The 21,975-nt window shown below is 42.2% G+C and overlaps 1 protein-coding gene and 2 long non-coding RNA genes across 9 annotated transcripts in view; 2 read left to right on the plus strand and 1 right to left on the minus strand.

Annotated features, from left to right (window-relative positions):
* Nucleotides 1-21,975, plus strand: part of LOC310673216 — a 162,783-nt gene that overhangs the window by 124,536 nt on the left and 16,272 nt on the right. The gene's annotated exons all lie outside the window — the stretch shown is intronic.
* The window catches only part of IMPG1 (interphotoreceptor matrix proteoglycan 1), a 70,567-nt gene that overhangs the window by 32,320 nt on the left and 16,272 nt on the right, over nucleotides 1-21,975 (plus strand). For 6 of the 7 annotated variants that reach the window (XM_083431152.1, XM_083431154.1, XM_083431157.1 and 3 more), the window contains 5 exons: nucleotides 3,153-3,211; nucleotides 5,603-5,623; nucleotides 8,740-8,987; nucleotides 9,927-10,003; nucleotides 12,040-12,379. In XM_083431152.1, the coding sequence (XP_083287278.1) occupies nucleotides 3,153-3,211; nucleotides 5,603-5,623; nucleotides 8,740-8,987; nucleotides 9,927-10,003; nucleotides 12,040-12,379 (745 nt within the window). The remainder of the gene's footprint in view (nucleotides 1-3,152; nucleotides 3,212-5,602; nucleotides 5,624-8,739; nucleotides 8,988-9,926; nucleotides 10,004-12,039; nucleotides 12,380-21,975) is intronic. The other variant, XM_083431156.1, reaches the window with a different exon arrangement.
* On the minus strand, nucleotides 5,427-7,790 carry LOC310673200. Its single transcript, XR_014508900.1, has 3 exons — nucleotides 7,684-7,790; nucleotides 5,703-5,827; nucleotides 5,427-5,596 (listed from the first exon to the last, which is right to left on the minus strand). It is a non-coding gene; the product is annotated as an uncharacterized lncRNA (long non-coding RNA).

The following is a 21,975-nucleotide window of genomic DNA, read 5'->3' on the forward strand; positions in this document are numbered from 1 at the left end:
CAATCCAGCTCAAAGGCAGCCAGCATTTCAAGTAGTTATAAGCACCTCTGGTAAGTTACCATTTGATCATCAGTCTGTGTTCCTGGTGGTCAGTAATCCTGAAGGTCTATTCACTGAGCCTAGGACTTGTAGATCAGAAGGTTGGCAGTTCAAATCCCCGTGACAGGGTGAGCACCCGTTGCTCGGTCCCAGCTCCTGCCAACCTTGCAGTTCGAAAGCACGTCAAAGTGCAAGTAGAGAAATAGGTACCGCTCTGGCAGGAAGGTAAACAGCTTTTCTGTGCACTGCTCTGGTTAGCCAGAAGCGGCTTAGTCATGCTGGCCCCGGAAGCTGTACACCGACTCCCTCAGCCAATAAAGCGAGATGAGAGCCGCAACCCCAGAGTCGGTCACGACTGGACCTAATGGTCGGGGTCCCTTTACCTTTACCTTTTATAAATACAAAAAAGAAGATGATTGGGCATGTATAGTATATGTACCACAGTGTTTAACACAAAATATTAACCAAGAAATGGCAACCAACAGAATGAGAATGAGAATGAGAATGAGAATGAGAATAAGAATAAGAATAAGAATAAGAATAAGAATAAGAATATTGGCCCATAATCAATCTAAGCTTCCCATGGGAAAATGAAGCTTAGCAAATGTTTACTTTACTTGCTTCAGTATGGTAGGATTATTTCGGCTAGCCATAAAGTTATAAACTTATACCCGAAAAGCCTTCTGTGATTTGTGTTTTTGAAATCCTGTAGTATGTTTGTAAAGAGCTGCCACTGTAGTACTGGTTTTGCTTGGAAAGAGAAGCACTGTTTTATATATTCTTTTTATTTCCACAATTTATATACACTGTAGTCTCTAGGTCGATAAAGATACAAAAAAGATATGTTAGATAAAATAGGTTACAATTAACCACAACATCAGAAAAGCTTACAGTTGTACCTCCACTTACGTATCCCTCAGCTTATGTAAACTTCGGGATACGTAAGCCGCAAACCTAGAAGTATTTTTCCAGGTTTTTGCCACGCGCACATGCACAGAAGCGCTCTACCGTGTGTGCACAGAAGCAGTCCCTCCGGTTGCGGAAACCTCGGGATCCGACCAGAGTTCCGGAATGGATCCCGTCCGCAACCGGAGGTACCACTGTACTTTAAATACCTGCTGAAATAAAAAGGTCTTCTCCAAGTGCCAGAAGTTCAAAAGGGAGGAGACCTCTCTCAGCCAGGAGGTAGGTCCACAGAGTTTAGGTATTGAATGGGTACCTCAAGTTCAGGCATTCAAGATACCTAGCTAAGAAGCTAGTGCCAACTTACCTGGAATGTAAATATGCCGTCACATGTGGGGTAAATAGAATAAAATAAATAAGGAAGGAGTATTGCAAAGCCAGCATCATCGTCATCAAGCTCCTTCTGAGGTCCACACTGGAGCAGGGAGGTAACGGCCAGGCCTCAGAGGCCTGCTCCTCTTCTTTGATGTTCATGTTGGTCACTTGCCCTCACCTAGCACTCAAGCGCAAGAATATGGAAGAGCGCCCGCTGCATGCTTTGCCCTCTCTGCAGCAGTAGTGTACATTTGGCTCAGAAGGAGAGGGGAAGACAATGGGCTGCGTTGAACGTAGCAAGGAATCTGGCCGACTCAATAAGGGAGGGCACTGAGGGCATCTTCCACAAAAGAGTGATGTCAGAAAGGCAACGTAGCCATTCTCTGTCATTGTTCCATCCTCCCCATTACTGTTAGCGCAGCTTTGACACAACATGATCTACTGAAACAAAGCACCTAATAATTTTTCTGTCATTTGTCTTATGCACAGTATCATCCAAGGGCTAATTAGGTAGCAACAGCAATAGCCGCTTCCTGAGCAAGTGGGCTAGGATGGATCATTAGGCTGCATTATAAGTCTGTGGATTTAGGAGAAGGCCATTAGATTGGTTGGCTCACTTGGGTGGGCTTTTATCTCTCTGCTTCATCCATGTATGAGGTTCAGCCATTATCCCCTGCATCCCACTTTATAGTGTCTCCATATATACCCATCACTTAGTCACTGGAAATAAACTGCCTTATGTCATTTATCATGTGTAGGAAGTGATTGTTGTGTAACACAGTGGAAGCCTTTTCTAATAATGATTTGTGGATGTAGGAAGTTGGTCATTCATGAACTAAAGAAGTGTTTTGCTTCAAACCTGTGGTTAAATTCTTTTATGGGATTTAACTGCCACAAGTGCAGGGGGAGGTGGGACACAAGTATTATAAATGAATGCTAGGAAGGCACACCCACCCACTGCCTACTGTTAGGTGGTGTGAAACAACGACCCAGGTAAAAGATTCTTGGCAGTGGAGGGGTGTTGGGAGGACCGAACAGCATGTGCCATGTATCCTGCACACACACCCCGGCTAGCCTTTTGCTTCTCAGTGTTCTGCCAGCAGTGGTGAAATCAGATTTCATTGTCATTCCAGTAAATGGGGAGAGGACACCCTATTGCCCATTGCCTCTGGCAGCAAAATGCCAGGGTCTCAGGTCTTAGGTCATACAGTTTCCCAGCTTATATCACAACGTAGTAACCAACTTAGATTTATTACCAAGTGTACTCTAAACAGCTGTACCTAAACCAGGCTCCCTGATAAAGTGAGCCACCATGATGCATTTGTTTGCAAACACATGTTCCTACCTTGTTCACTTTATGTTTTAAGGATGCATCACAAACCATAAAGTGACTGAAGAGGTTGATAGTGGAGTTTGGTGTTCTGCACATGCCGAGAGGAAGTCGAACTGTCATATTGCTTCATGTAAACTGGAGCGAATCCTGGCCCTGAAAACCAAGGCCCTGGGCTTAAACAATGCCCCTTATTGCAAACACCAATACCAATCATGATCATGCATGCAGGCTCACTAGGTGAGAAAAGCTGCAACGTTGCAGGGCTTTCTCCATTAATCTAAACAATATCTCAGCATGTCCAAGTTAAAATGCTTAATTAAGGTCTCCACTAACCATGCAACGAAAGCAAATTCCCCAATGGTCTTTCTAAATTCCAAAGTTCTGTTTTACAAATGCTAGAATAGGCTCTGCTGGGAGTAAATGCTTATTTAGCTAACATCTGTTAGTTCCCCTGACAGAAGAATGAACATATAATTAACTTTCCCCCCTCTCTGTTTAATAGATGCAGAAGATATTTGAGAAACTTGCAGGATTCAAAGAAATCCGTGTATTAGGATTTAGGTAAGCGATAACGTTATTCACTTTCTAGTTAGGGGTAAGTATTCCCTTCTCACTAAGGAAGCAAATAAGGCATTTAATTCTAGGAAACATTTTGTTGTACGTTAGCATTTCAGAATCTTCTAATCAGTTTTCTCTGTGATCTGTAGCTTTGTTCTGTATTTATTTGGCTTTGGGGAATTTTTCTGAATGTTGCTGTGTGTCCTTCTCTGGGGACCAGATTCAATTCATCCATTCTGCTAGCAGAAGCCAGTGCAAGGACTCCTGCTAGCACAGTGGGACTCTCCCCCAGTTCCCTCCTCCATGCCTCTCCCTCTGGAGAAGCCCTGGGACAGCAGATGGGGGGGGGGTCCGGAGAGAAGGGGAGATGGTTCTGATGGAGAGCAAAAATTCACTGATGGAACAATCTCCTTAGCAGTGTGTTGAACTCCACTCTATGTAATCAGTTTAGAGATTTCTTTTTTTAGTGGTATAATTTTTACTGATTTTCATCAGTTTTGAAAGCAGGTAGAGAGGTTAGTATTTCTAAGCTGGCTCTTCAAGACAGCTGGCTCTGTTGCTCCACCTTCCCGAAAGCGATAGGCAGAAAGCTCCAAACTGTAGGTGCCACCATACTATAAGATCAAAGGGAACATGCAGTGTTGTCTTACATACAGCAGAAAAGAAAGTCCCTGGGGACATTAGGTTATTACTCACATTTTTAACAACCCACATAAGTGGTCCCACAATTACAGGTTTGTTTGCAGCGCACTGAAATTTTCAGGGATCCCAAGGGACAGTGATTCTACTTGGGTGGAGGCTGACATGCGAGGGAGCCTCAGCAGAACTAGGTCAACATCCCATTCATGCTCAAGTAATGCAGGAGATTGGCCTCTATTATTGTCTCCATCTTTATGCATTTAGGTTTTCAGGTTTTGTTTAAGACATCCTAGTTAATTCATGACTACGGTGAGATTTCAGTTGGGGACATCCCAGATTGTGCTCTTCGCCACTATAGTATTGTCTACCTGTGATGCTGTAGGTGATGTTAGTTTACAGCTCCCATCAGTCCTGAGGATGCTGGGGCTTGTGAAATCCAACAACTTTTGGGGGACTACAGGTTCCCCACCCCATTCTACCATAACATCCATCTAGACCAGCGGTTCTCAACCTGTGGGTCCCCAGATGTTATTGGACTACGACTCCCATCATCCTTGAGCTCTGACCTTCTAGCTAGGAATGATGGGAGTTGTAGTCCAACATCTGGGGACCCACAGGTTGAGAACTGCTGATCTAGACCCTTTCCATGCCTTGAAGAAAGCTTTCTATCATCTCCCCCCCCAGGTGCTGATGTTTTTATCAATGTGATACTAATGTGTTATCCCACACCTACATTTTGACCAGATGTGGGGAACCCCTGGCTTCAGATGTTGTTGAACAACAACTCCCTACACCCCTGGCTGTTAGTCATGCTTGCTGGGGCTGATGGGAGTTGTACTTAATAATAATAATATTATACCCTGCCCATCTGGTTGGGTTTCCAGGAGAGCCAAATATTTCTGACACCCAGTTTTGACAAAACTTCGCAGCACATCACCACCAGAAATAAAGATCAGTTACACAAGGATTAAAGATATCCTGCTACATATAAAGAAGAAGCCTCCATATATATCATTCACTTACCTGGCAAATTTAATATATAAATGTTGGGAAATAGCTAGTTTAGAACCTGGCCCTACACAAAGATTCTTTCTATTTACCTCTGAACATTTAGCAGCACTAGCAATGGAGTCTTGACTTTCATGATTATCTTCGAGAGAAAAAGTAGTCTTTGTTTTGGTGCCTTCCCTTCTTGTACATCTCAAGCTAGGAGAAAGAAAGCTGTTCTGGGAGAGCCACATGGGTGTGCGGGGGCAGCTAAGGAGCTCCATATTTGGCATGGAAGATATGTCAGACAAACAAAGAGAGGACAGTATTACAAAGTGTCATGGCAGGACATGGCCTCAAGAAGTGTGCATAGTCAGAATGATAATTAGGTCAGGTTACTGAGGCCCGGATTTGGACAAGAGCCAAACAAAGTCAATCCCAGCTTCTTCGTTGCCACGGGAAAGGTACAGATTAGCACCCGATGAATTGCAATTAGTGACCTGGGGAGGGGAGGGGAAATGGATGGAAAGAGAGGGGAAAGCTGAAGAGCTTTCTTTTACTCCAGAAGGGAAAGAGAAAAGGAGCACTCACGTTTTGTGAAGAAAGGAATTTTAATGATGGAAATCACTTGCCCTGGCAAATAACAAAGCGGAAAGATGCAGAGTATATTATCAACTGCAAGTTAATATGTTTGTATGCTTTAATGTTCTTCTTTCTTTTCCTTCGAAATACTTCCATCTGTCCTGCCTTCGTGTGCTGGAACTGAAGACAGAAGAAGGAAAAAGATGGGTAATTTCCCCGCACTTTTTTTATATAAAAAACAACAACACATGATATGACATGCATAGTAATGTCAATGTGAAATTACCTAGTTTTAAGATACAGAATCTGGAAGAAACATGTAGGCTTGGCTGACTTTAGGCCACTTTAGCCTAAACCATTATGCAGCATAGGCAGACAAAGACTGACGCGAATAGCAGAAAGTTACTCCATCTACAACATAAAATAGACAAGGGAAATGTTTTTGCTTTTCTGTTCTGCTGAGAAGACCAGATTCCTTCTCCCCACCTCCCTCTTGATAGGGTCATCATCCTATCACAGAGCTACTGTAACCGCCACCTTCTGTGTAGGAGTAGGAAGCGATAGTGCTAGCGCAGTAAATTAAATGCATTTATACATGGCTTTAGAAAATGATAAGAAGCAAACTTATTCTCAGGCTCTCTTTATGTATCTTGGAAGTGCTGATGGAAGGTCAGTTATCATCTGACTCAGAAAAGGAAGTTGTCTGACGTGTAGGTTTTTCAGAACCCCTTAGGTGCCTACCAAGTAACTATTGATTTTCAATGTATGATACAAGTCTAAAATATTTTTGAAACCTATTCCCCACCCCACCCCGCCACTGAGGAGATTTGCCATGGAGTAGAATATGGAAAGCACAATTCAGTGTCTCCCCCTCCCTTCAGATGTTTGCCATTACACAGCAGTTTTAAGCAAGTTTAATCCATAACTATTTGTTGTTCGTTTTCCCATTCAGAAAAGTGAAGATTGATATCCTGGTCCTAAACATTTGTACTGTTAATTGTCTGTGAGGTTGATGTAACATTATTGAAGCACTGACATGATGACACTTGCAGTGTGGTGTAGTGGTTAAGAGCGGTAGACTCGTAATCTGGTGAACCGGGTTCGCGTCTCTGTTCCTCCACATGTAGCTGCTGGGTGACCTTGGGCTAGTCACACTTCTTTGAAGTCTCTCAGCCCCACTCACCTCACAGAGTGTTTCTTGTGGGGGAGGAAGGGAAAGGAGAATGTTAGCCGCTTTGAGACTCCTTCAGGTAGTGATAAAGTGGGATATCAAATCCAAACTCCTCCTCCTCCTCCTCCTCCTCCTCCTCCTCCTCCTCCTCCTCTTCTTCTTCTTCTTCTTCTTCTTCTTCTTCTTCTTCTTCTTCTCCTTCTTCTTCTTCTTCTTCTTCTTCTTTCCTTAAGGAGTCATGTTCCCTTACCCTGGAATCCTTTATCCTAGAACATACCAGCTCTTTCAGGTCTGCTTGTGATTACTCAGAGGTGAAGAAAAGGCACACTGATCTGCTTCATATGACGTATTAAATTATAGTCAAATTTGCTGTGGTTTAATATGAATGACACTTTACTCCTCCCCCACTTCTGCTGCACTGCCAAGGAACAAACCATGATCTGACTTGTCACGCCACCTGAGCTTGGTCTCATGATTTATTTCCCTCAAACAAACCATGAGTGGCAAACTAAGAACAAACCTTGGCTTCCGCTTGTGGTTTGTTCAGAGAGAAACAAAGCATAAGTCCAGGTTTGGACAACAAGGCAAGCCATCTCATGGTTTGTTTCCTAGCAGGAGCAAGGGAAGAGTGAAGCACTGCTTGTTCACATTAAATTGTGGTTTATTTTAACTATGGTTTAGTGCGGCATGTGAACCAGGCCTCTGAGTACATAGTCACTCCTTTTTTATTTGATGTGTCTCCTAACACAGAACAGGTCTTGTCTCCTGGCACTTTCATTTATGTGCCCTGTTCCTCCTGTTGTTCCAGCAAGAAGGGTAGAAATACAACTGCTTTTGTTTGACTGTTCAGCAACTACTTCTAGGGACTTACCCAATTAGTGCTATAGTCAACATTACCTTTTGTACACGGCATGATATGGTTGCCACAGGTACTGAATGTGGGAGGCTGCCTTGTCCTGAATGTGCCTTTTTGCTGGGATCTGATAACACCAAATTATAGGAGTTGAGGTGACCTAGCACTGGAAGGGCTATGTTTTTTGATGCTACATGCATGCGCACACAAACCTATATCATCATATAGTGAGTTATTACTTACATGAACACTTCTGCACTTGACAGATTAGGAATGCAGGAACATAGGAAAGTGCCTTTTACTGAGAAGTCAGGCCATTGGCTATCTACTTCAGCATTATGAATGCTGATTGGCAGTAGCTCTCCAGGGTTTCCGCATCATACCTGGAGATGCTGCAAACAGAATCTAGAACCTTCTGTATGCAAATAATATGCTCTAGTCTAGCAGTCACCTACAACCCTTCCTTATAGGTTCAAACAGGGAGTGTCCAGGTTCCAACTATCTCTTTTAAACATTTTAAACTGCTTAGAAAGGCGCCTTACCCCATGGGTTGAGTGGGATTTTTTAAATCCAGCACTAGTTATATAATAAGTGTTGTTCAGTAGCTGCCCATGCCATGTGTACTATCCTGCAGTACAATTAGAAAAGCAAGGGATGTGCTTAGAGAAGAATATTGCTATTTGAATGCTGAGGAAATGTAGTCATTCTGTTTAGGAGATACTGGTTAGAGAGACATCTGGTTTTCCATGCAAGTGAGAAGCAAAGTTCATTTATTATGCTAAATGGGATTTTAAGCATCTCCCCCTTCACAAACACCTACCTGCATGCCTCAACCCAAACTAGGAAGGATGGGAAATCTGGTTTTTAAATTTTGCATCGTTCATTGTGTTGCATTGTGGATTAAATGTTATTTTCCCTTGCTGATATTTTAATGTGTTGGTTGCCTGGAGAAGGCATTTCAATAATTTAGCCAAGTTGACCTTTACATGACTGGAGTGAGTCATATTGCAAGAGCTCCTGTTAACTCGCATCAGTGGCAATACAGTATCTCCTAACCCATCTCAGTCACCATAAAAGCAGTGTGACTAGGTTTTAACCAGTGAAGAGGGCTGGGTGACCGAGGGAAGTTGTGACTCATTGCTACTAACTTAGATTAGCAAGCTAGCCAGTGAAATCAATCACCTAATGACAAGCAGGTCTTCCATGTCCTCCTCTATTACTAAACCAATTTCAGTGAAATATGAACTTGGCACAGGTAAAAGCATTTATCATACACTTAGTTTCCTCCCACACCCAAAGGTCAAGCAGCACGGTAGCTCGGTATGTCATCAACTTTGAGAGAGAGGAGTCCGAAGTTAAAGGTCCTGCGGATGACATCTCAACTATCAGCTCCAACAAGATTGAAAACGAAAAAGGTTCTATTAGTACGGAGGGCGAGATACCAGCAACTAAACCGAGAGTGACAGACCTCCAGCAGATGGTTGCCATGGCACTACAGGAAGATAAGTCACTGTCCATGGATCTTGGGACACTTCAGTTTGCTGACGGTCAGTCAATCAGATTTTCCTCTTTGTGAACTAGGCAGCCAGTTGAAAATGACCTTGCGCTGTTCATCATTGATTCTCTCTGAGGTTGCAGAGATCCAGCAAAATGAATAAATATATGTATGAATGCAACAAATGGATTTGAACAGCACATATATTTCACAAGCATACTACATTTGTCAGCGAGCTAGAATTAACTGGCGCTTTGAGCCAAATAGACACTCAGTAGACCTGTTGCTGTGTAATGGGAATAATAATAATAATAATAATAATAATAATAATAATAATAATAATAATAATAATAATTTATTATTTATACCCTGCCCATCTGGCTGGGTTTCCCTAGCCACTCTGGGTGGCTTCCAACTGAATATTAAAAACAATACAGCATTAGACATTAAAAACTTCTCTAAAGAGGGCTGCCTTCAGTTGTCTTTTAAAAGTAAAATAGTTGTTTATTTCCTTGACATCTGCTGGGAGGGCGTTCCACAGGGCAGGCGCCACTACCGAGAAGGCCCTCTGCCTAGTTCCCTGTAACCTTACTTCTCGCAATGAGGGAACCGCCAGAAGGCCCTCGGCGCTGGATCTCAGTGCCCGGGCTGAACGATGGGGGTGGAGACGCTCCTTCAGGTATACAGGACCGAGGCCTTGCAATGTGGACATCCTGAACAATCTGAGTTCATACTGCTCTTTCCCATTAGTTAATTTAGAGAGAAAGCTCAGTTCTCTGGAGTAAGCAGCATCTTTAAAATTTAAATTCATATTGAATGACCAACTCCCCCCCCCCCCCAGCTCTGTAATTGTATTTGTTGTGTGGCATTACTCAAGTTTACAACATAGCACCTTATGTAACATTTTGCACACTTTGATCAGTAAGCATGCTTCTTGTCATTTATGCAGATTTACTGAAAAAATTCCCTTTGCATTTGTCTCATTTTGCAGAAACCATTAGGCCATCAAGTGACGTAGATAATGATATCCAATCCATGGTAACCGATGGTGTCGCTGGACCTGGGTTGGTGAGTAAATTTTCCTGCCTTTGTTCCTTAAGGTAAGATATATACCAGGAACCCAATAAAATCATTGCAAAATGAAAGTTTGACTGTGAATATGAGTAGCATCCAACAGACCCAGGCTGCTATTATATCTTCTCTGTCCTTCTGCTTCACGCAATTTTCGTTTCCCCTCTCCCCCCGCCATGTGTTCACATCCTATGAAACCCTAGTGCCGGAGTGAACTTTTCAACACAGTTGTTTTTAAGGCAAAGTTTCCAACACTCAGCCTCCTGCCCTCCCAATCCCCCGCATAAACTCCTATTTTGTGAACTTGTATATTTTATTCCATTGGTGGCAATTAAACTTTGTTTGCTAATCCAAAACAGAGCTGGTGCTCATCTGCCCTAGTTTTAAAAACTAGCAAAGGAGGGAGAACCAAGAGGTTCCTGCCCCTTCTACTATTTATCTCAGAGCAAATCTATGGCTCCCATGGTGGGAGGAGGCAACAGATACTAAAAACAAAATCTGGAGCATGCATGACTTGTGGCACCAAAAAACAAAATGTGTTTATTGCATAATTTATTGATTGATCATGTGAAAATGTCATATAGCAGGAGTAACCTACCTGTGACCCTCCATATGCTGTTGGGCTCCTACTTCCATCAGGCCCCAGCAGCATGGTCATTGATGACAGGAGGCATGGTCCAACAATATCTGTGGTTTCAATGATACGTTGGATTCAGGAAAGAAGAAGGTGGCCTGTTATAGATGGAGCTGACTCCTCTTGAAGGATCAGATCTGTAGTGTGGGGGTACTCCTTGATTTGACCTTGTCACTGAAGGCCCAAGTGGTATCTGGTATGGAGTGCCTTTCTCCAGTTGGGGCTGTTTCACTAGTTATGACCATTCTTGAGTAGGGAATGGCTTGGCCATAGTGATCCATTCTCTAGTAACCTCCTGTTTGGAGCACTGCAGTTCACTCTGTGTAGTATTGTCCTTGAAGATGGTCAGGAGACACCAGCCATTTAAAAAAATGCAGCAACCACAGAACTAATGGGCATGCAGTCCTTAAATATCTGGACTGCCTGTCATATTTGTCACTGGGCCTATTATAAAGTAACAGTTCAGATATATAAAGCCTTAAATGCCTTAGGACCCAGTTACCTGAAAGATGGTGTCTTCTCCATATTGTCCTTCCTTTGATGTTGACTATGGAGGCTCTTCTGGTACTGCCAATGTTAACTGAGAACAAACAATGAATGTTTATTATTTGTTTACAGATAGTTGCCTTGGTGATACTACCTTCTGTCGATTGCAATGGTCATTGTATCGCCACCCTGTTCATTGTTTTAATGTTAACTGAGGCCAGGATATCTATGACCCTCTCCTATAGACAGACACACCAAGGGCCTTCTCAGCAATAGCACCCTGGGCTATAGAATATTCTCTCCCCTGAAGTCTAGCTAGCACCTACTCTGTCAGTTTTCTAGTGCCAGATGAAGCAGTTCTCTTGCTTCAGAGTATTTTGAATATTTGTGAGAGGACAGGTGAATGTGTTAATGTTACGTTTATATATTTATATTGTTATGAGCCACTCCAGGATCATATGTGACAAGTAGTGTAATAATAAACTCTATAAATAAAAATACATACATGTGTGCGCGCACAAACGTACACAGTTGTAAAATATTTTCTGGAGTGTACCTGTATACATTACACCAGAGTTTCCCAAATTTAGGTCTCCGGGTGTTTTTGGACTACAGTTCCCATCATCCCTGACTATTGGTCCTGCTAGCTAGGGATGATGGGAGTTGTAGTCCAACAACAGCTAGAGACCCAAGTGTTTGAAACCCTGCATTACACAGAGGCAACCCCTGGTTTGCAGCACAGTTTATAGAAACCAGAGCAAATCAAGGTTCTATAATGTACACTTAAATCATAATAGACAAGCACTTAGCAACCTTAATGTGTGAAATGGCCTTCCATGGACCACAGTTAAGTATCATAGCAATTGTTCCTCTCTTCAGGTTTTCTTCATCCTCTCTTTCTTCTCTTTGCTAGACCTCTGAAGTACCACTGGTTTATGCAAGTCCAGCAACAGTTAATGACATTGAGGATACAAACCTCATTCTAGATTACCCAATGCCCACAGTGCCTTTCAATGCCTTGGATAGTACTGGGGTTCCTCTCAGACCAGGAGATCCTGATTCACCACCTCCAGCAGATCAATCAGCCAGCAATGATTTAAGCCCAGCCTTTTCTGAGATGCCGACTGAACAGTTATTCACACCTGCAACATTTACTGCTGGTATCTTTCAGGAGGTTAGCGATGAGGAGAGTGAAGATGAGAAGATGAAAGACCAGATCCCCAGCACAGACTCAACAATCCTCTCAGAGCAAGGTAAGCTATTTAGTACCTTTCCAGTACAGGAGATCCTGTGTTCATACCATGTGTTGACAGTAAGCAGATAATGGCATTATATGTAAAATGTGCATTTACTGTTGCAGAAAGGCTTGCATTTCCCTTCCAGACATCTTTAATGAACTGTGCTTATAATAATGTTTAGCATGTATATACTGCATGTCAAGTGTTCAGTGGTACTCACATACATTATCTCAGTTAATAACAAGGCTCTGGTAAGGTGAGCAAGAATTATCATCCCTATACTGTAGGTGAAGTAAGTGGGATAGGTGAGGCTGAGAGAAAGCAGCCACATGTTGTTTAGTGCAGCATGAAAGGGCCTAGCCCCCTCCAGGCAGATCTATACAGGGCAAACCATTCAGATAACCCAGTTGGAAGCAGTTTAGGACTTTAGGTAAAGGTAAAGGGACCCCTGACCATTAGGTCCAGTCATGGCCGACTCTGGGGTTGCGGCACTCATCTTGCTTTATTGACGTACAGCTTCTGGGTCATGTGGCCAGCATGACTAAACCGCTTCTGGCGAACCAGAGCAGCACACGGAAATGCCGTTTACCTTCCCACCGGAGCGGTACCTATTTATCTACTTGCACTTTGACGTGCCTTCAAACTGCTAGGCTGGCAGGAGCAGGGACCGAGCAACGGGAGCTCACCCCATCATGGGAATTCGAAGCGCCAACCTTCTGATCGGCAGGTCCTGTGGTTTAACCCACAGTGCCACCCACAGTAGCATATTGGCAGCCAATGCGGTTCTTTAAAAAGCGGTGTTAAATGTTTGCATTAAGCTTCCTTAGTCAGCAGCCTAAGCACTGTATTCTGCATTAGCTGCAGCTTCTGTACCAATCTTAAAGGTTGCCCCTTGAAGAACACATCACAGTAGCCCAGTCCTGGTGTTACCAAGTCAGTGTGGCATGGTTAGCGTGACCCAAGAGCAGTCATACCTGCAACACCAATCAAAGGTGGTAAAAGGTGCCATTCCCACCACCTGGGCATTCTGCACACCTGCTCCTTCAGGGATAGTGCAGCATTATAAGTCGCCTGCCAGACTTGGGGCCTCCATCATATTGGCCTTTAGCTGGAGCTTATTAGCTCTCATCCCATCCGCCACTACATCCAGGCATTGTTCCATCACTTTCATCACCGAGACATGATTCAGATGTAACATAGAAATAGAAGCAGCATCACAGCTGGGGAAGGGAGGTTGGGACAGCGGGCAACCAGCAGCTGCCCAGCCAGGCTACCAGGTGATGTGGGACCTGCCTCTCTTCAGTGTGTTCTTTTCATGATCTTGGTGTTCTCTGTAATTGCATTCATAGGCATGTTAATTGTCCCAAAATATAACATCGGAAATGAAATACCTCAGTGTGGTGTGCACAAGTTAGCATTCTTTTATTCTGCAAATCATCTGTTTGGTGGTCTGCATTATGTAGCCTTCCAGGGTACTCTGGCACCCTGGGTCTAGAGCCTTTGCCTGAATGCACTGTAGGATTTTCAAAGTCTCAGCTGGGATCTGCAAAGCAGTTCCATTTTTCTTCTTTCACATTGCTGTCACTATCAATTTAATGGGGCTCCAGGTTTGCTGGAATCATCATGAGGTGCATGAAAAACGCACACGCGTCACTGGGATCCTATACATTCTCAGCATCTCAGAGCAGAGTGGCCAGTTCTGGGCAGCAAGGAAGTGTTAAGATGCTGAATGTGAGGCACCCTTTCTTGGCATACATCTGGCAGTTTGTTGGGAGTCAAGATTATCACTGTCCCTTTCAGAAGAAGGTTTACGAGGGCAAGGTAACAAACTTGGCTTCCCAGGAAGCTCATTGTTCACACAGGAGAAAGCGATCCAAGGTGTTTTCTGTTAGGGCTTGTGACAAAATACTCAGACAGGCAGTGATGAAATGGAAGTTATACACTCAGGGGGTATGAAGGGATTTGCTGTAACTCATTCAGCTGATGGCAAAGTGACAGCAATTCCCAGTCTGCTTCCATGTGTGATACATTAGCTGCATTTCCCTTATCTGGCTTTCTGGTTTGCAGCAGCTAACAGGGTACTCTGAAATGCTTTCCACAGGCAACGGAGGAAAAAAATAACTGTGCCAACAAGCTTAAACAATCATATGGTTTATTGGTTTATTGGTTTATTAAGCTGAGATTGTCAAAGGGCTTCTGTCCCCTTTACCCAAGCCATAGTTAAATCTGGAAGCTTTTAATAAACCGTAGTTTCCCAGTTTTGGAACGTTCCAAGATAATAAACTAACTTCAGTTCGTAGTTTAGTATCCCAGATTGTTCCAAAACTAGTAATCTTAGTTTCAGATGGAACAGGAAACTGGTTAGTTAGATGCCTCTTTGTTTAATCATGGCTCACAACAGAGGCAGTTTAAGGGTAGAGCAACCAGTTCAGTTGCACTGGTCACCATTGCTGCGTGGGGCGCCATGATGATGCTGTAGAATGAAGCATGAGAGGTGGGGTGGGCACTGGATTTTATCAGCGCACAAGGTGCCACTGAAATTTGAGAGCTCCAAGTCTGCCATCGCTCGCAACAAAGGGGCTGTGTGCATGGGCAACAGGTTCACGTATATATTTAAGCTGACGTATGATGGTTCAAATGTCATATTTTATGCCTCTGCACTGTGGACCTTAAAAGGAATGTGTAACCTCTCTTCTGTCAATTTGAAACTGACCATGTTTTGTGTTGAAATTGCTTTGATGATTACCGATGGTGAATTTAGCCGACACCTGCAGCAATCTGTTTGCTGACATCGTAAGGACTAAAACTGCACAGTCCAAATGATAGAGTGTATTGTGGCTTTTTCCACTTTATTGGCAGGGGCTGCCACTTGGCATGAGCTGTTGGAGCACCTGCACATACCTATAACACCAATCATTCCACCATCTCCTCTCCTTCGTGTGGCGTTCTGTAACAAAATGAAGCTGCATTTTCTGGGCAGCTCAGTGTGCTGCAGGCACGCTTCTGCATGACCTAACTGGGGGGAAATACTTGAAAACAAAGGACTGTTTAAATAAGGGAAACTATCAGTTCTCATTTGATTTCCAAGTACATGCAGGCAGTTTATTCATGCAAAGGGGCCCATCTCAGTGCTTACAGAATGTTGAACAGATCAAAACAAATATGGTTTTCTTTCAGACATCGTGGACACAGCCTGCAGGCAAATGCAGCTTTCGTCTCCATCTCATTAGTTTGTAGACGTTGTCACAAATCTGTCTCATGTTCCAGATTGCTGGATTTTAGACAAATCCTTTGTTTGTTTTTTAGTGGGCTGACAGGTATTAGTGCTTTTGGTTTCTTAACCAAAGTAGCAGAAGGGAATTATTCATTTCAGAAATGATTTGAAATAAACATTATGCTAAATAACTTGCTCCCATTCTATTCTAATCTAGGAGTAGCCTTACCATGAACTGACAGGAAGTAATTTTCTCAGCAACAGATTCCAGCTAGAGATGCCCCTTTGGTTCCTCCAAACTTTATATTTTGATCTTATTTTTTTAAAAAAAAATTATAATGACTAAAGTGGGCCCAAGATGGAACAGACACTTAAGCTCAATACACTGGCATAGCCATGATGGTGAGATTTTACCTTACGAAAACTATTCCACTTCTAGGGACCTAGTGTTATTTGCTGAGACAAAGGGCAATATTGTCATCCATTCTAAATAAATACAAGGGAAGGTAAACAGTGCAGGACAACAGAATCCAGTGCTCAGATTATGTGGAAAGAAGATAAAGTCTCAGGGCATTTGAACATCGTGGGCCCCCAAAAAGTGCATTTTGCGGGCTAGAGTGCGTGAGGTTATCACCCAAAATGGCCACCATAATCTCCTGCAAAAAAAACCCCAAGTTGTCCCATTTTTACCAGGGCCCTTGGCAGGTATGTGAAGTACATTCATGCTTAAGTTACCACTGGAGAAATGTGCCGCTGTTCGTGGGCATAAGTGCGAAAGCGTCCGAAATTACATGAGACACAGGACATTTTAAAAATTCTTTTGGATGAGCAAGCCTTATCAGGTAAGAACTCCGATTTCATTATCCTTACTTTTAGTTCTTACAAATTCTGTTTGATCACAAACTGACAAAGTCATTGTTAACGTTTTCATCAGGAGCACCATCCACTGTCTGCCAATATCATTTCCTGCTATAGATGTGTTGAGAATGATCTGGCTGAAGTCAATGCTTTGAAGATAGAAAAAGTAAGTCCAGCTATGTACCTTTTATGAGAATTACATGAAGTTTTGATGAATATAAGGCTTTCTGTTTCCACACCCAGATGGATAGATGATAGATAGATAGATAGATAGATAGATAGATGATGATAGATGATAGATGATAGATGATAGATAGATAGATAGATAGATAGATGATTGATAGATATAGATAGATAGATAGATAGATAGATGATAGATAGATAGATAGATGATAGATAGATAGATGATAGATAGATGATAGATAGATAGATGATGATAGATGATAGATAGATAGATGATAGATAGATAGATAGATAGATAGATGATAGATAGATAGATAGATAGATAGATGATAGATAGATGATAGATAGATAGATAGATATAGATCTTTTTTTGTGTGTGTGCTGCTTTAAGGTTATGTGCAATGGTTATTTTTGGGGTTTGGGAGAAGCAACATGCAATTTCATCAGCAGCACAGGGTATTGTAATAAAGACACTGATCTTGATGTTTTCAGACAGCTCATATTTCTATGTTCAAACATCCATATTTTTTGTCAGTTGTTTTTTTTTTAAGTCAGTCATTATTCTGTAGTTATTGTTTTCTGCAAAAGGACTGCTGTACAGAAACATTTCAGGAATACGTTCACAACTTTCAGGTTAGATATAAACTTTCCTTCAATAACACATTGCTGCTTTCATGTTCATCCAAGATTCAGCCCAGCTATTTTCCCGAAAAGCACTGTGCAGTTCTATGCATGCTTACTTGGAATTTAGTCCTGCTGAGTTCAGTGAGGCTTCTTATTGCCAAGTAAGTATGCAGACAATTGCAGCAGCATCATGATTGACTATAGGCCAAAGTTGCACATTTTCTTCCACACAAATTGCTTTTTAAAATGTTCATTCAAAGGAACTCTGGTTCAGGATGTCCCCAACATGTGAAAGGGTGGGAGAAACAATTGGAATTTCAAATCAAGTTCCTTCATAGCCAGTCATCCTTTATAGGTTATGCCTTAAATCCAACCTTAAAATGTACTTCAAACACACCAAGATGTGCCAGGGCTAATGTGCCCTAGGTATTGAGAAATAACAAATAGTTCACCTAATTGAAGACAAACAGGCATTACAGTTGAACCAGTAGGATTGGTGTTATTCTTCAGTTTCTAATTTTCTGTTTGCTTTTTGCTTTTCTTTTTTAGGAATCTTGGCTTATTCTTTCACGTGTTTTGCGCCTTGTTGACTCCTGTCATTGCTCTGTCCAATAAACGCTGATACCATAGAGCTACGTTTCCGGGTATTAAATTAGCCTGTGAAAGGGTTTGCCATAATGTTCAATATGTCATGTAGCAAATGAGAAACAAAGGGTTTACGCATCCTATTCAAGATTTGATTTGGAATCACATCTCCATTTACAGAGAACATGCATTGTATTGTTGCACACCACTCCAATCTCCAAGCAGTGTGAGATTCCAGGGCTTCCAGGGGTTTAACCAGGCTCCATGTTTGGGGAATGAGGCACAGCAGAGACTTTGCTGTCTTTATGATATATCGTTTATTTACATACATACACAACCTGAACCTGGAGGGGTTCACAGCACTCAAGAAGGTCTTGCTTCAAGGTCTTGCTCCAAACAGACTTAAGACATCATGCTCATGCTCTCCAGCTTGCTGCCTTTAACAGCCTGACACCTTTTTGTCCTCCCAGGTCACATCACAGCCAGCTCTAAAAACTCTCCTTCAAACTTCTAAGTAACTCTGAGTTGAGGGAGTGCCCCCTCATCTGGCTTAGAGCCCCCTGTCTTTGGTTTCCTAATCGCTCATTGTCTTCCTTTTGTTCTCCTAATGGCTCGTCTCCCAGGCGACTACCTCATCAGGAAACTGGTCTGGCTTATATTTTAACATTTGCTGAATCCAGGGGTTCAGTGTCCGGCACCCAGAAACTCATAACAGCAGGGAGCCTGAAACTCATAACACAGGGGAGTCAGGCACCCACGAACTCATAACAATGTACTGAGCTTGTCAAAATATAATTTTAAAATGCTGCCAAATAGTATGCTTACACAGACAAGCAGAGTTATTTTAGTTCTTTACACTTCTTCTTTTTACCTTCTGTAGGTAGCTTTTTGGCCCCCTTGCAACCTCTCTCATTTTGAAAAATGTTAAGTATGCTGAGAATCAGGCACTCCCTGCATTTGATTACCATTTTTGGTAGTGTTTTGGAGCAAAGGTCATATTTTTGTTGCCACAAGTAGCTTTCCATCAAAATGCTCTGCAACTGCTAAATGTATATGTAGCAGCAAGGTGTAATCCGAAAGCCAGTGACAAACAGTACAGTGGTACCTCGGGTTAAATACTTAATTTGTTCCGGAGGTCCGTTCTTAACCTGAAACTGTTCTTAACCTGAAGCACCACTTTAGGTAATGAGGCCTCCTGCTGTCGCTGTGCCGCCAGAGCACAATTTCTGTTCTCATCCTGAAGCAAAGTTCTTAACCCGAGGTGCTATTTCTGGGTTACCGGAGTCTGTAAGCTGAAGCATATGTAACCTGAAGCGTATGTAACCCAAGGTACCACTGTACTTACATGGTTCAATTTAGCAAAAGTTGTTCACTGGCTTCTAAATTCTCATTCTAAGATCTTCCTAGATCATTTCCTTCAGGACTCTGCTGCTTAGGGCTAAGCTACCCTGACCCCCTGTGACATCAGAGCAGATAAGCCAGAGGGGACACAAGTCTTTCAGAAATATTGAAACTTGAAGCTGTGTTTTAAAATATTCTGTCCCTGTTCTTCCAGCAACACTATGCCTGCATGCTGAAGTGCATGCTGTTGGTGGAAGCTGAGAGAGAGAAAAGGGTTAGACATCGTACATGAATATAAGAATCCATCCACAGTTCTTCAGTATACATACCTACTTGCTGCTTACTTCATTTTCGGTCTTTCTAGAAATATAATTGAAATGTTCTTTTGGGTACAGGATTCCAGTGTAAACAGCTTTTACCTGAAAATTTACATATAGATTCTAAATCAAATGAATAATATTCTGCCCTGAGAGTTCCTGTCCTAACAGAGTTAGGTGTGCTTGAACTTGTTTAAATTAGTGGACTCGGTGCTTTTTTTCTAGAAAAACAGGTGCCGGTACTCACCACACAAAGGAGGGCTATCGGACCCTGCCAGAGCATCATGTCTCTGTCCCTAAGCTGGGGAGAAACTTCCCCAGCTTTGGGAAGGAGATGTGAGGCTCTGATTTGGGGCAGAAAAATGCACTGCCAGAAAAAAAAGCACTGAGTGGACTTAACCCAGATTTAACACTCTGTTAGATTGTGGCATATGCCTTTTTGTTCTTAAACTGCATGTTGCTTTCTATAATGTTTTGGTAGTCCTTACATATTCGTTTTTGGTTTTTTTAACAGCACTTGAGAGGCAACAAAATATAAAAGCAAAACAGGAAGTTGAGTTACGGATAAAGGATTCTTTCATAGGCCTCCTCTGACCTGCAATTCCCCTTCTGTCATATTAGCCATCTAATTAGACTCACGCTGTTTTGGTACTGTAATAGAATTCAGTGGCATGGCTCTCACTTTATAATCCTTTCATTAGGAAACACTAATTCTCTAAGCTGCCCAAAATAGTTAAAGTACAGTAAGCAGAAATAAATAGTGCATTCCCAGAAAATACAGTGGCAAATAATAAGCATACTGTAATGATTACATTTTTCTCATGAAATGAATTTCTTCACAATACCAGAGAAAGTATTAATAATGAAGATGTAATTTCAATCTATCTTGTGTGCGTGTTAGATGTTTTATTACCAACTGATTATATAATAGATTCATATGAAAACTTGACACATAAATATTACTACCTTGTAAACTACTTCTGTTCCTGTGAAACCTAACTTCTCTCCCATATACAGGCAACAACCATTTTGCACGTACCCGACTGACATGCGGCTACCGACACAGACATCATTTTCGGCCCTGGAAAGGGGTGGAATGGGCAGAATGGGGTGGGGGCAGAATGGGCTTATGCGCTGACACAACTCCCCCATAGAAATGGGGAGTTGCCTGCATTGAATCACAGGGATCCATTTCTGTAAGTCATTTTTGTAATTTTTTGGTATCCTTCACCATTCCATAATTTGAATCTGTTCCCATAAGTGGTACATTGGTTCTGTTTTAGAGAAGCTTTGCATATAACCTTTTTTTTTCTGTTAGTGAGTATATAAATCTCTTTTTTACCTGGCATGCTCTTCAATTTAGTTTGACATAGAATCATAGAATTGTGGAGTTGAAATAGGACCACGAGGATCATCTAGTTCAACCCCCTTCAATACAGGAGTGGCTGGGTGGCATATAATAATAATAAAAAAACCAACCATGGGGCTCGAATCCACAACCCTGAGATTAAGAGTCTCATGCTCTACTGACTGAACTATTGCAAAGCTTTCATGTAAGGCCACCAAACCCCTGGAAGCTAGTTTGATAGATGATCTTAGGAACGTGTATTTAGGGACAAGGTTTATAGCTTCTATATGCTGTTAGGTCTTCTCAACCTCACCTGTTGCCCAACTTGTTTGTGGTTCAGATCAGTAAAGTTACTCAAGGTTCTAGATACTTGGTGCTGGTGGTGAGAATGTTAAGTTTATGAAGTACAGCTTTTTAGAATGCACAAGCCAAAAAAGTTTCCATTTTCCTAAGTAGTAGTAAGCCTATCTGCTTTCTGCAGGGGGGTGATGCCACAGCTTGGCTAATAATTCTCCCCCACCAACTTGAGCACTGAAGCTCCCTGCTTCTAAGTCAATAGGTGACAATGAGAAATATCTGAGAAACAGGCTCCCTAGAGCCAGTGTCCATGCAACACTGATGTTTGTCCCCACCTGTTGCCGTTGTAGGAAGCACTCCTGGTAAGGGGTCTCTAAACAGTGATTATACAGGGTGGGTGAGTGTAACGTAACTTCAAAGACATTTGCCAGAAGCACTGCAATAGCAGAACAAGCAGTAGCATAGGAGAAATGATGACAGAGACTTGAGTTATCTGTTTTGCAACGCTCACTAGGATTGTGGAGGGGAATAAACTGCAGATCAGACCTAAATCTATTCACAAAAAGCTAGTAAATCACTGCGTTCAAACAAAATGTAAGTTATTCCACAATATTCATTCATTTGCACCCAGTCACACTCAAACTTCATTAAAAGATAATTACCTAAACAAAAGTCAACAGCAACCCACTTCTGTGTCTTGCAACCACTCAGCCTTTGACCAAGGTATGTTGGCAAGTTATTAAGGAAATATTGAATCAGTGAATTTGTGGAATAACTGAAGAATGTGCATAAGTGTATTCAGCAAATTTGTATTGACTACACTCTAGGAGATAGTCAGCTTTAC

This window comes from Podarcis tiliguerta, assembly GCF_965153285.1.
Source record: "Podarcis tiliguerta genome assembly, chromosome: 3".
In the NCBI taxonomy this organism is placed as follows: domain Eukaryota; kingdom Metazoa; phylum Chordata; class Lepidosauria; order Squamata; family Lacertidae; genus Podarcis; species Podarcis tiliguerta.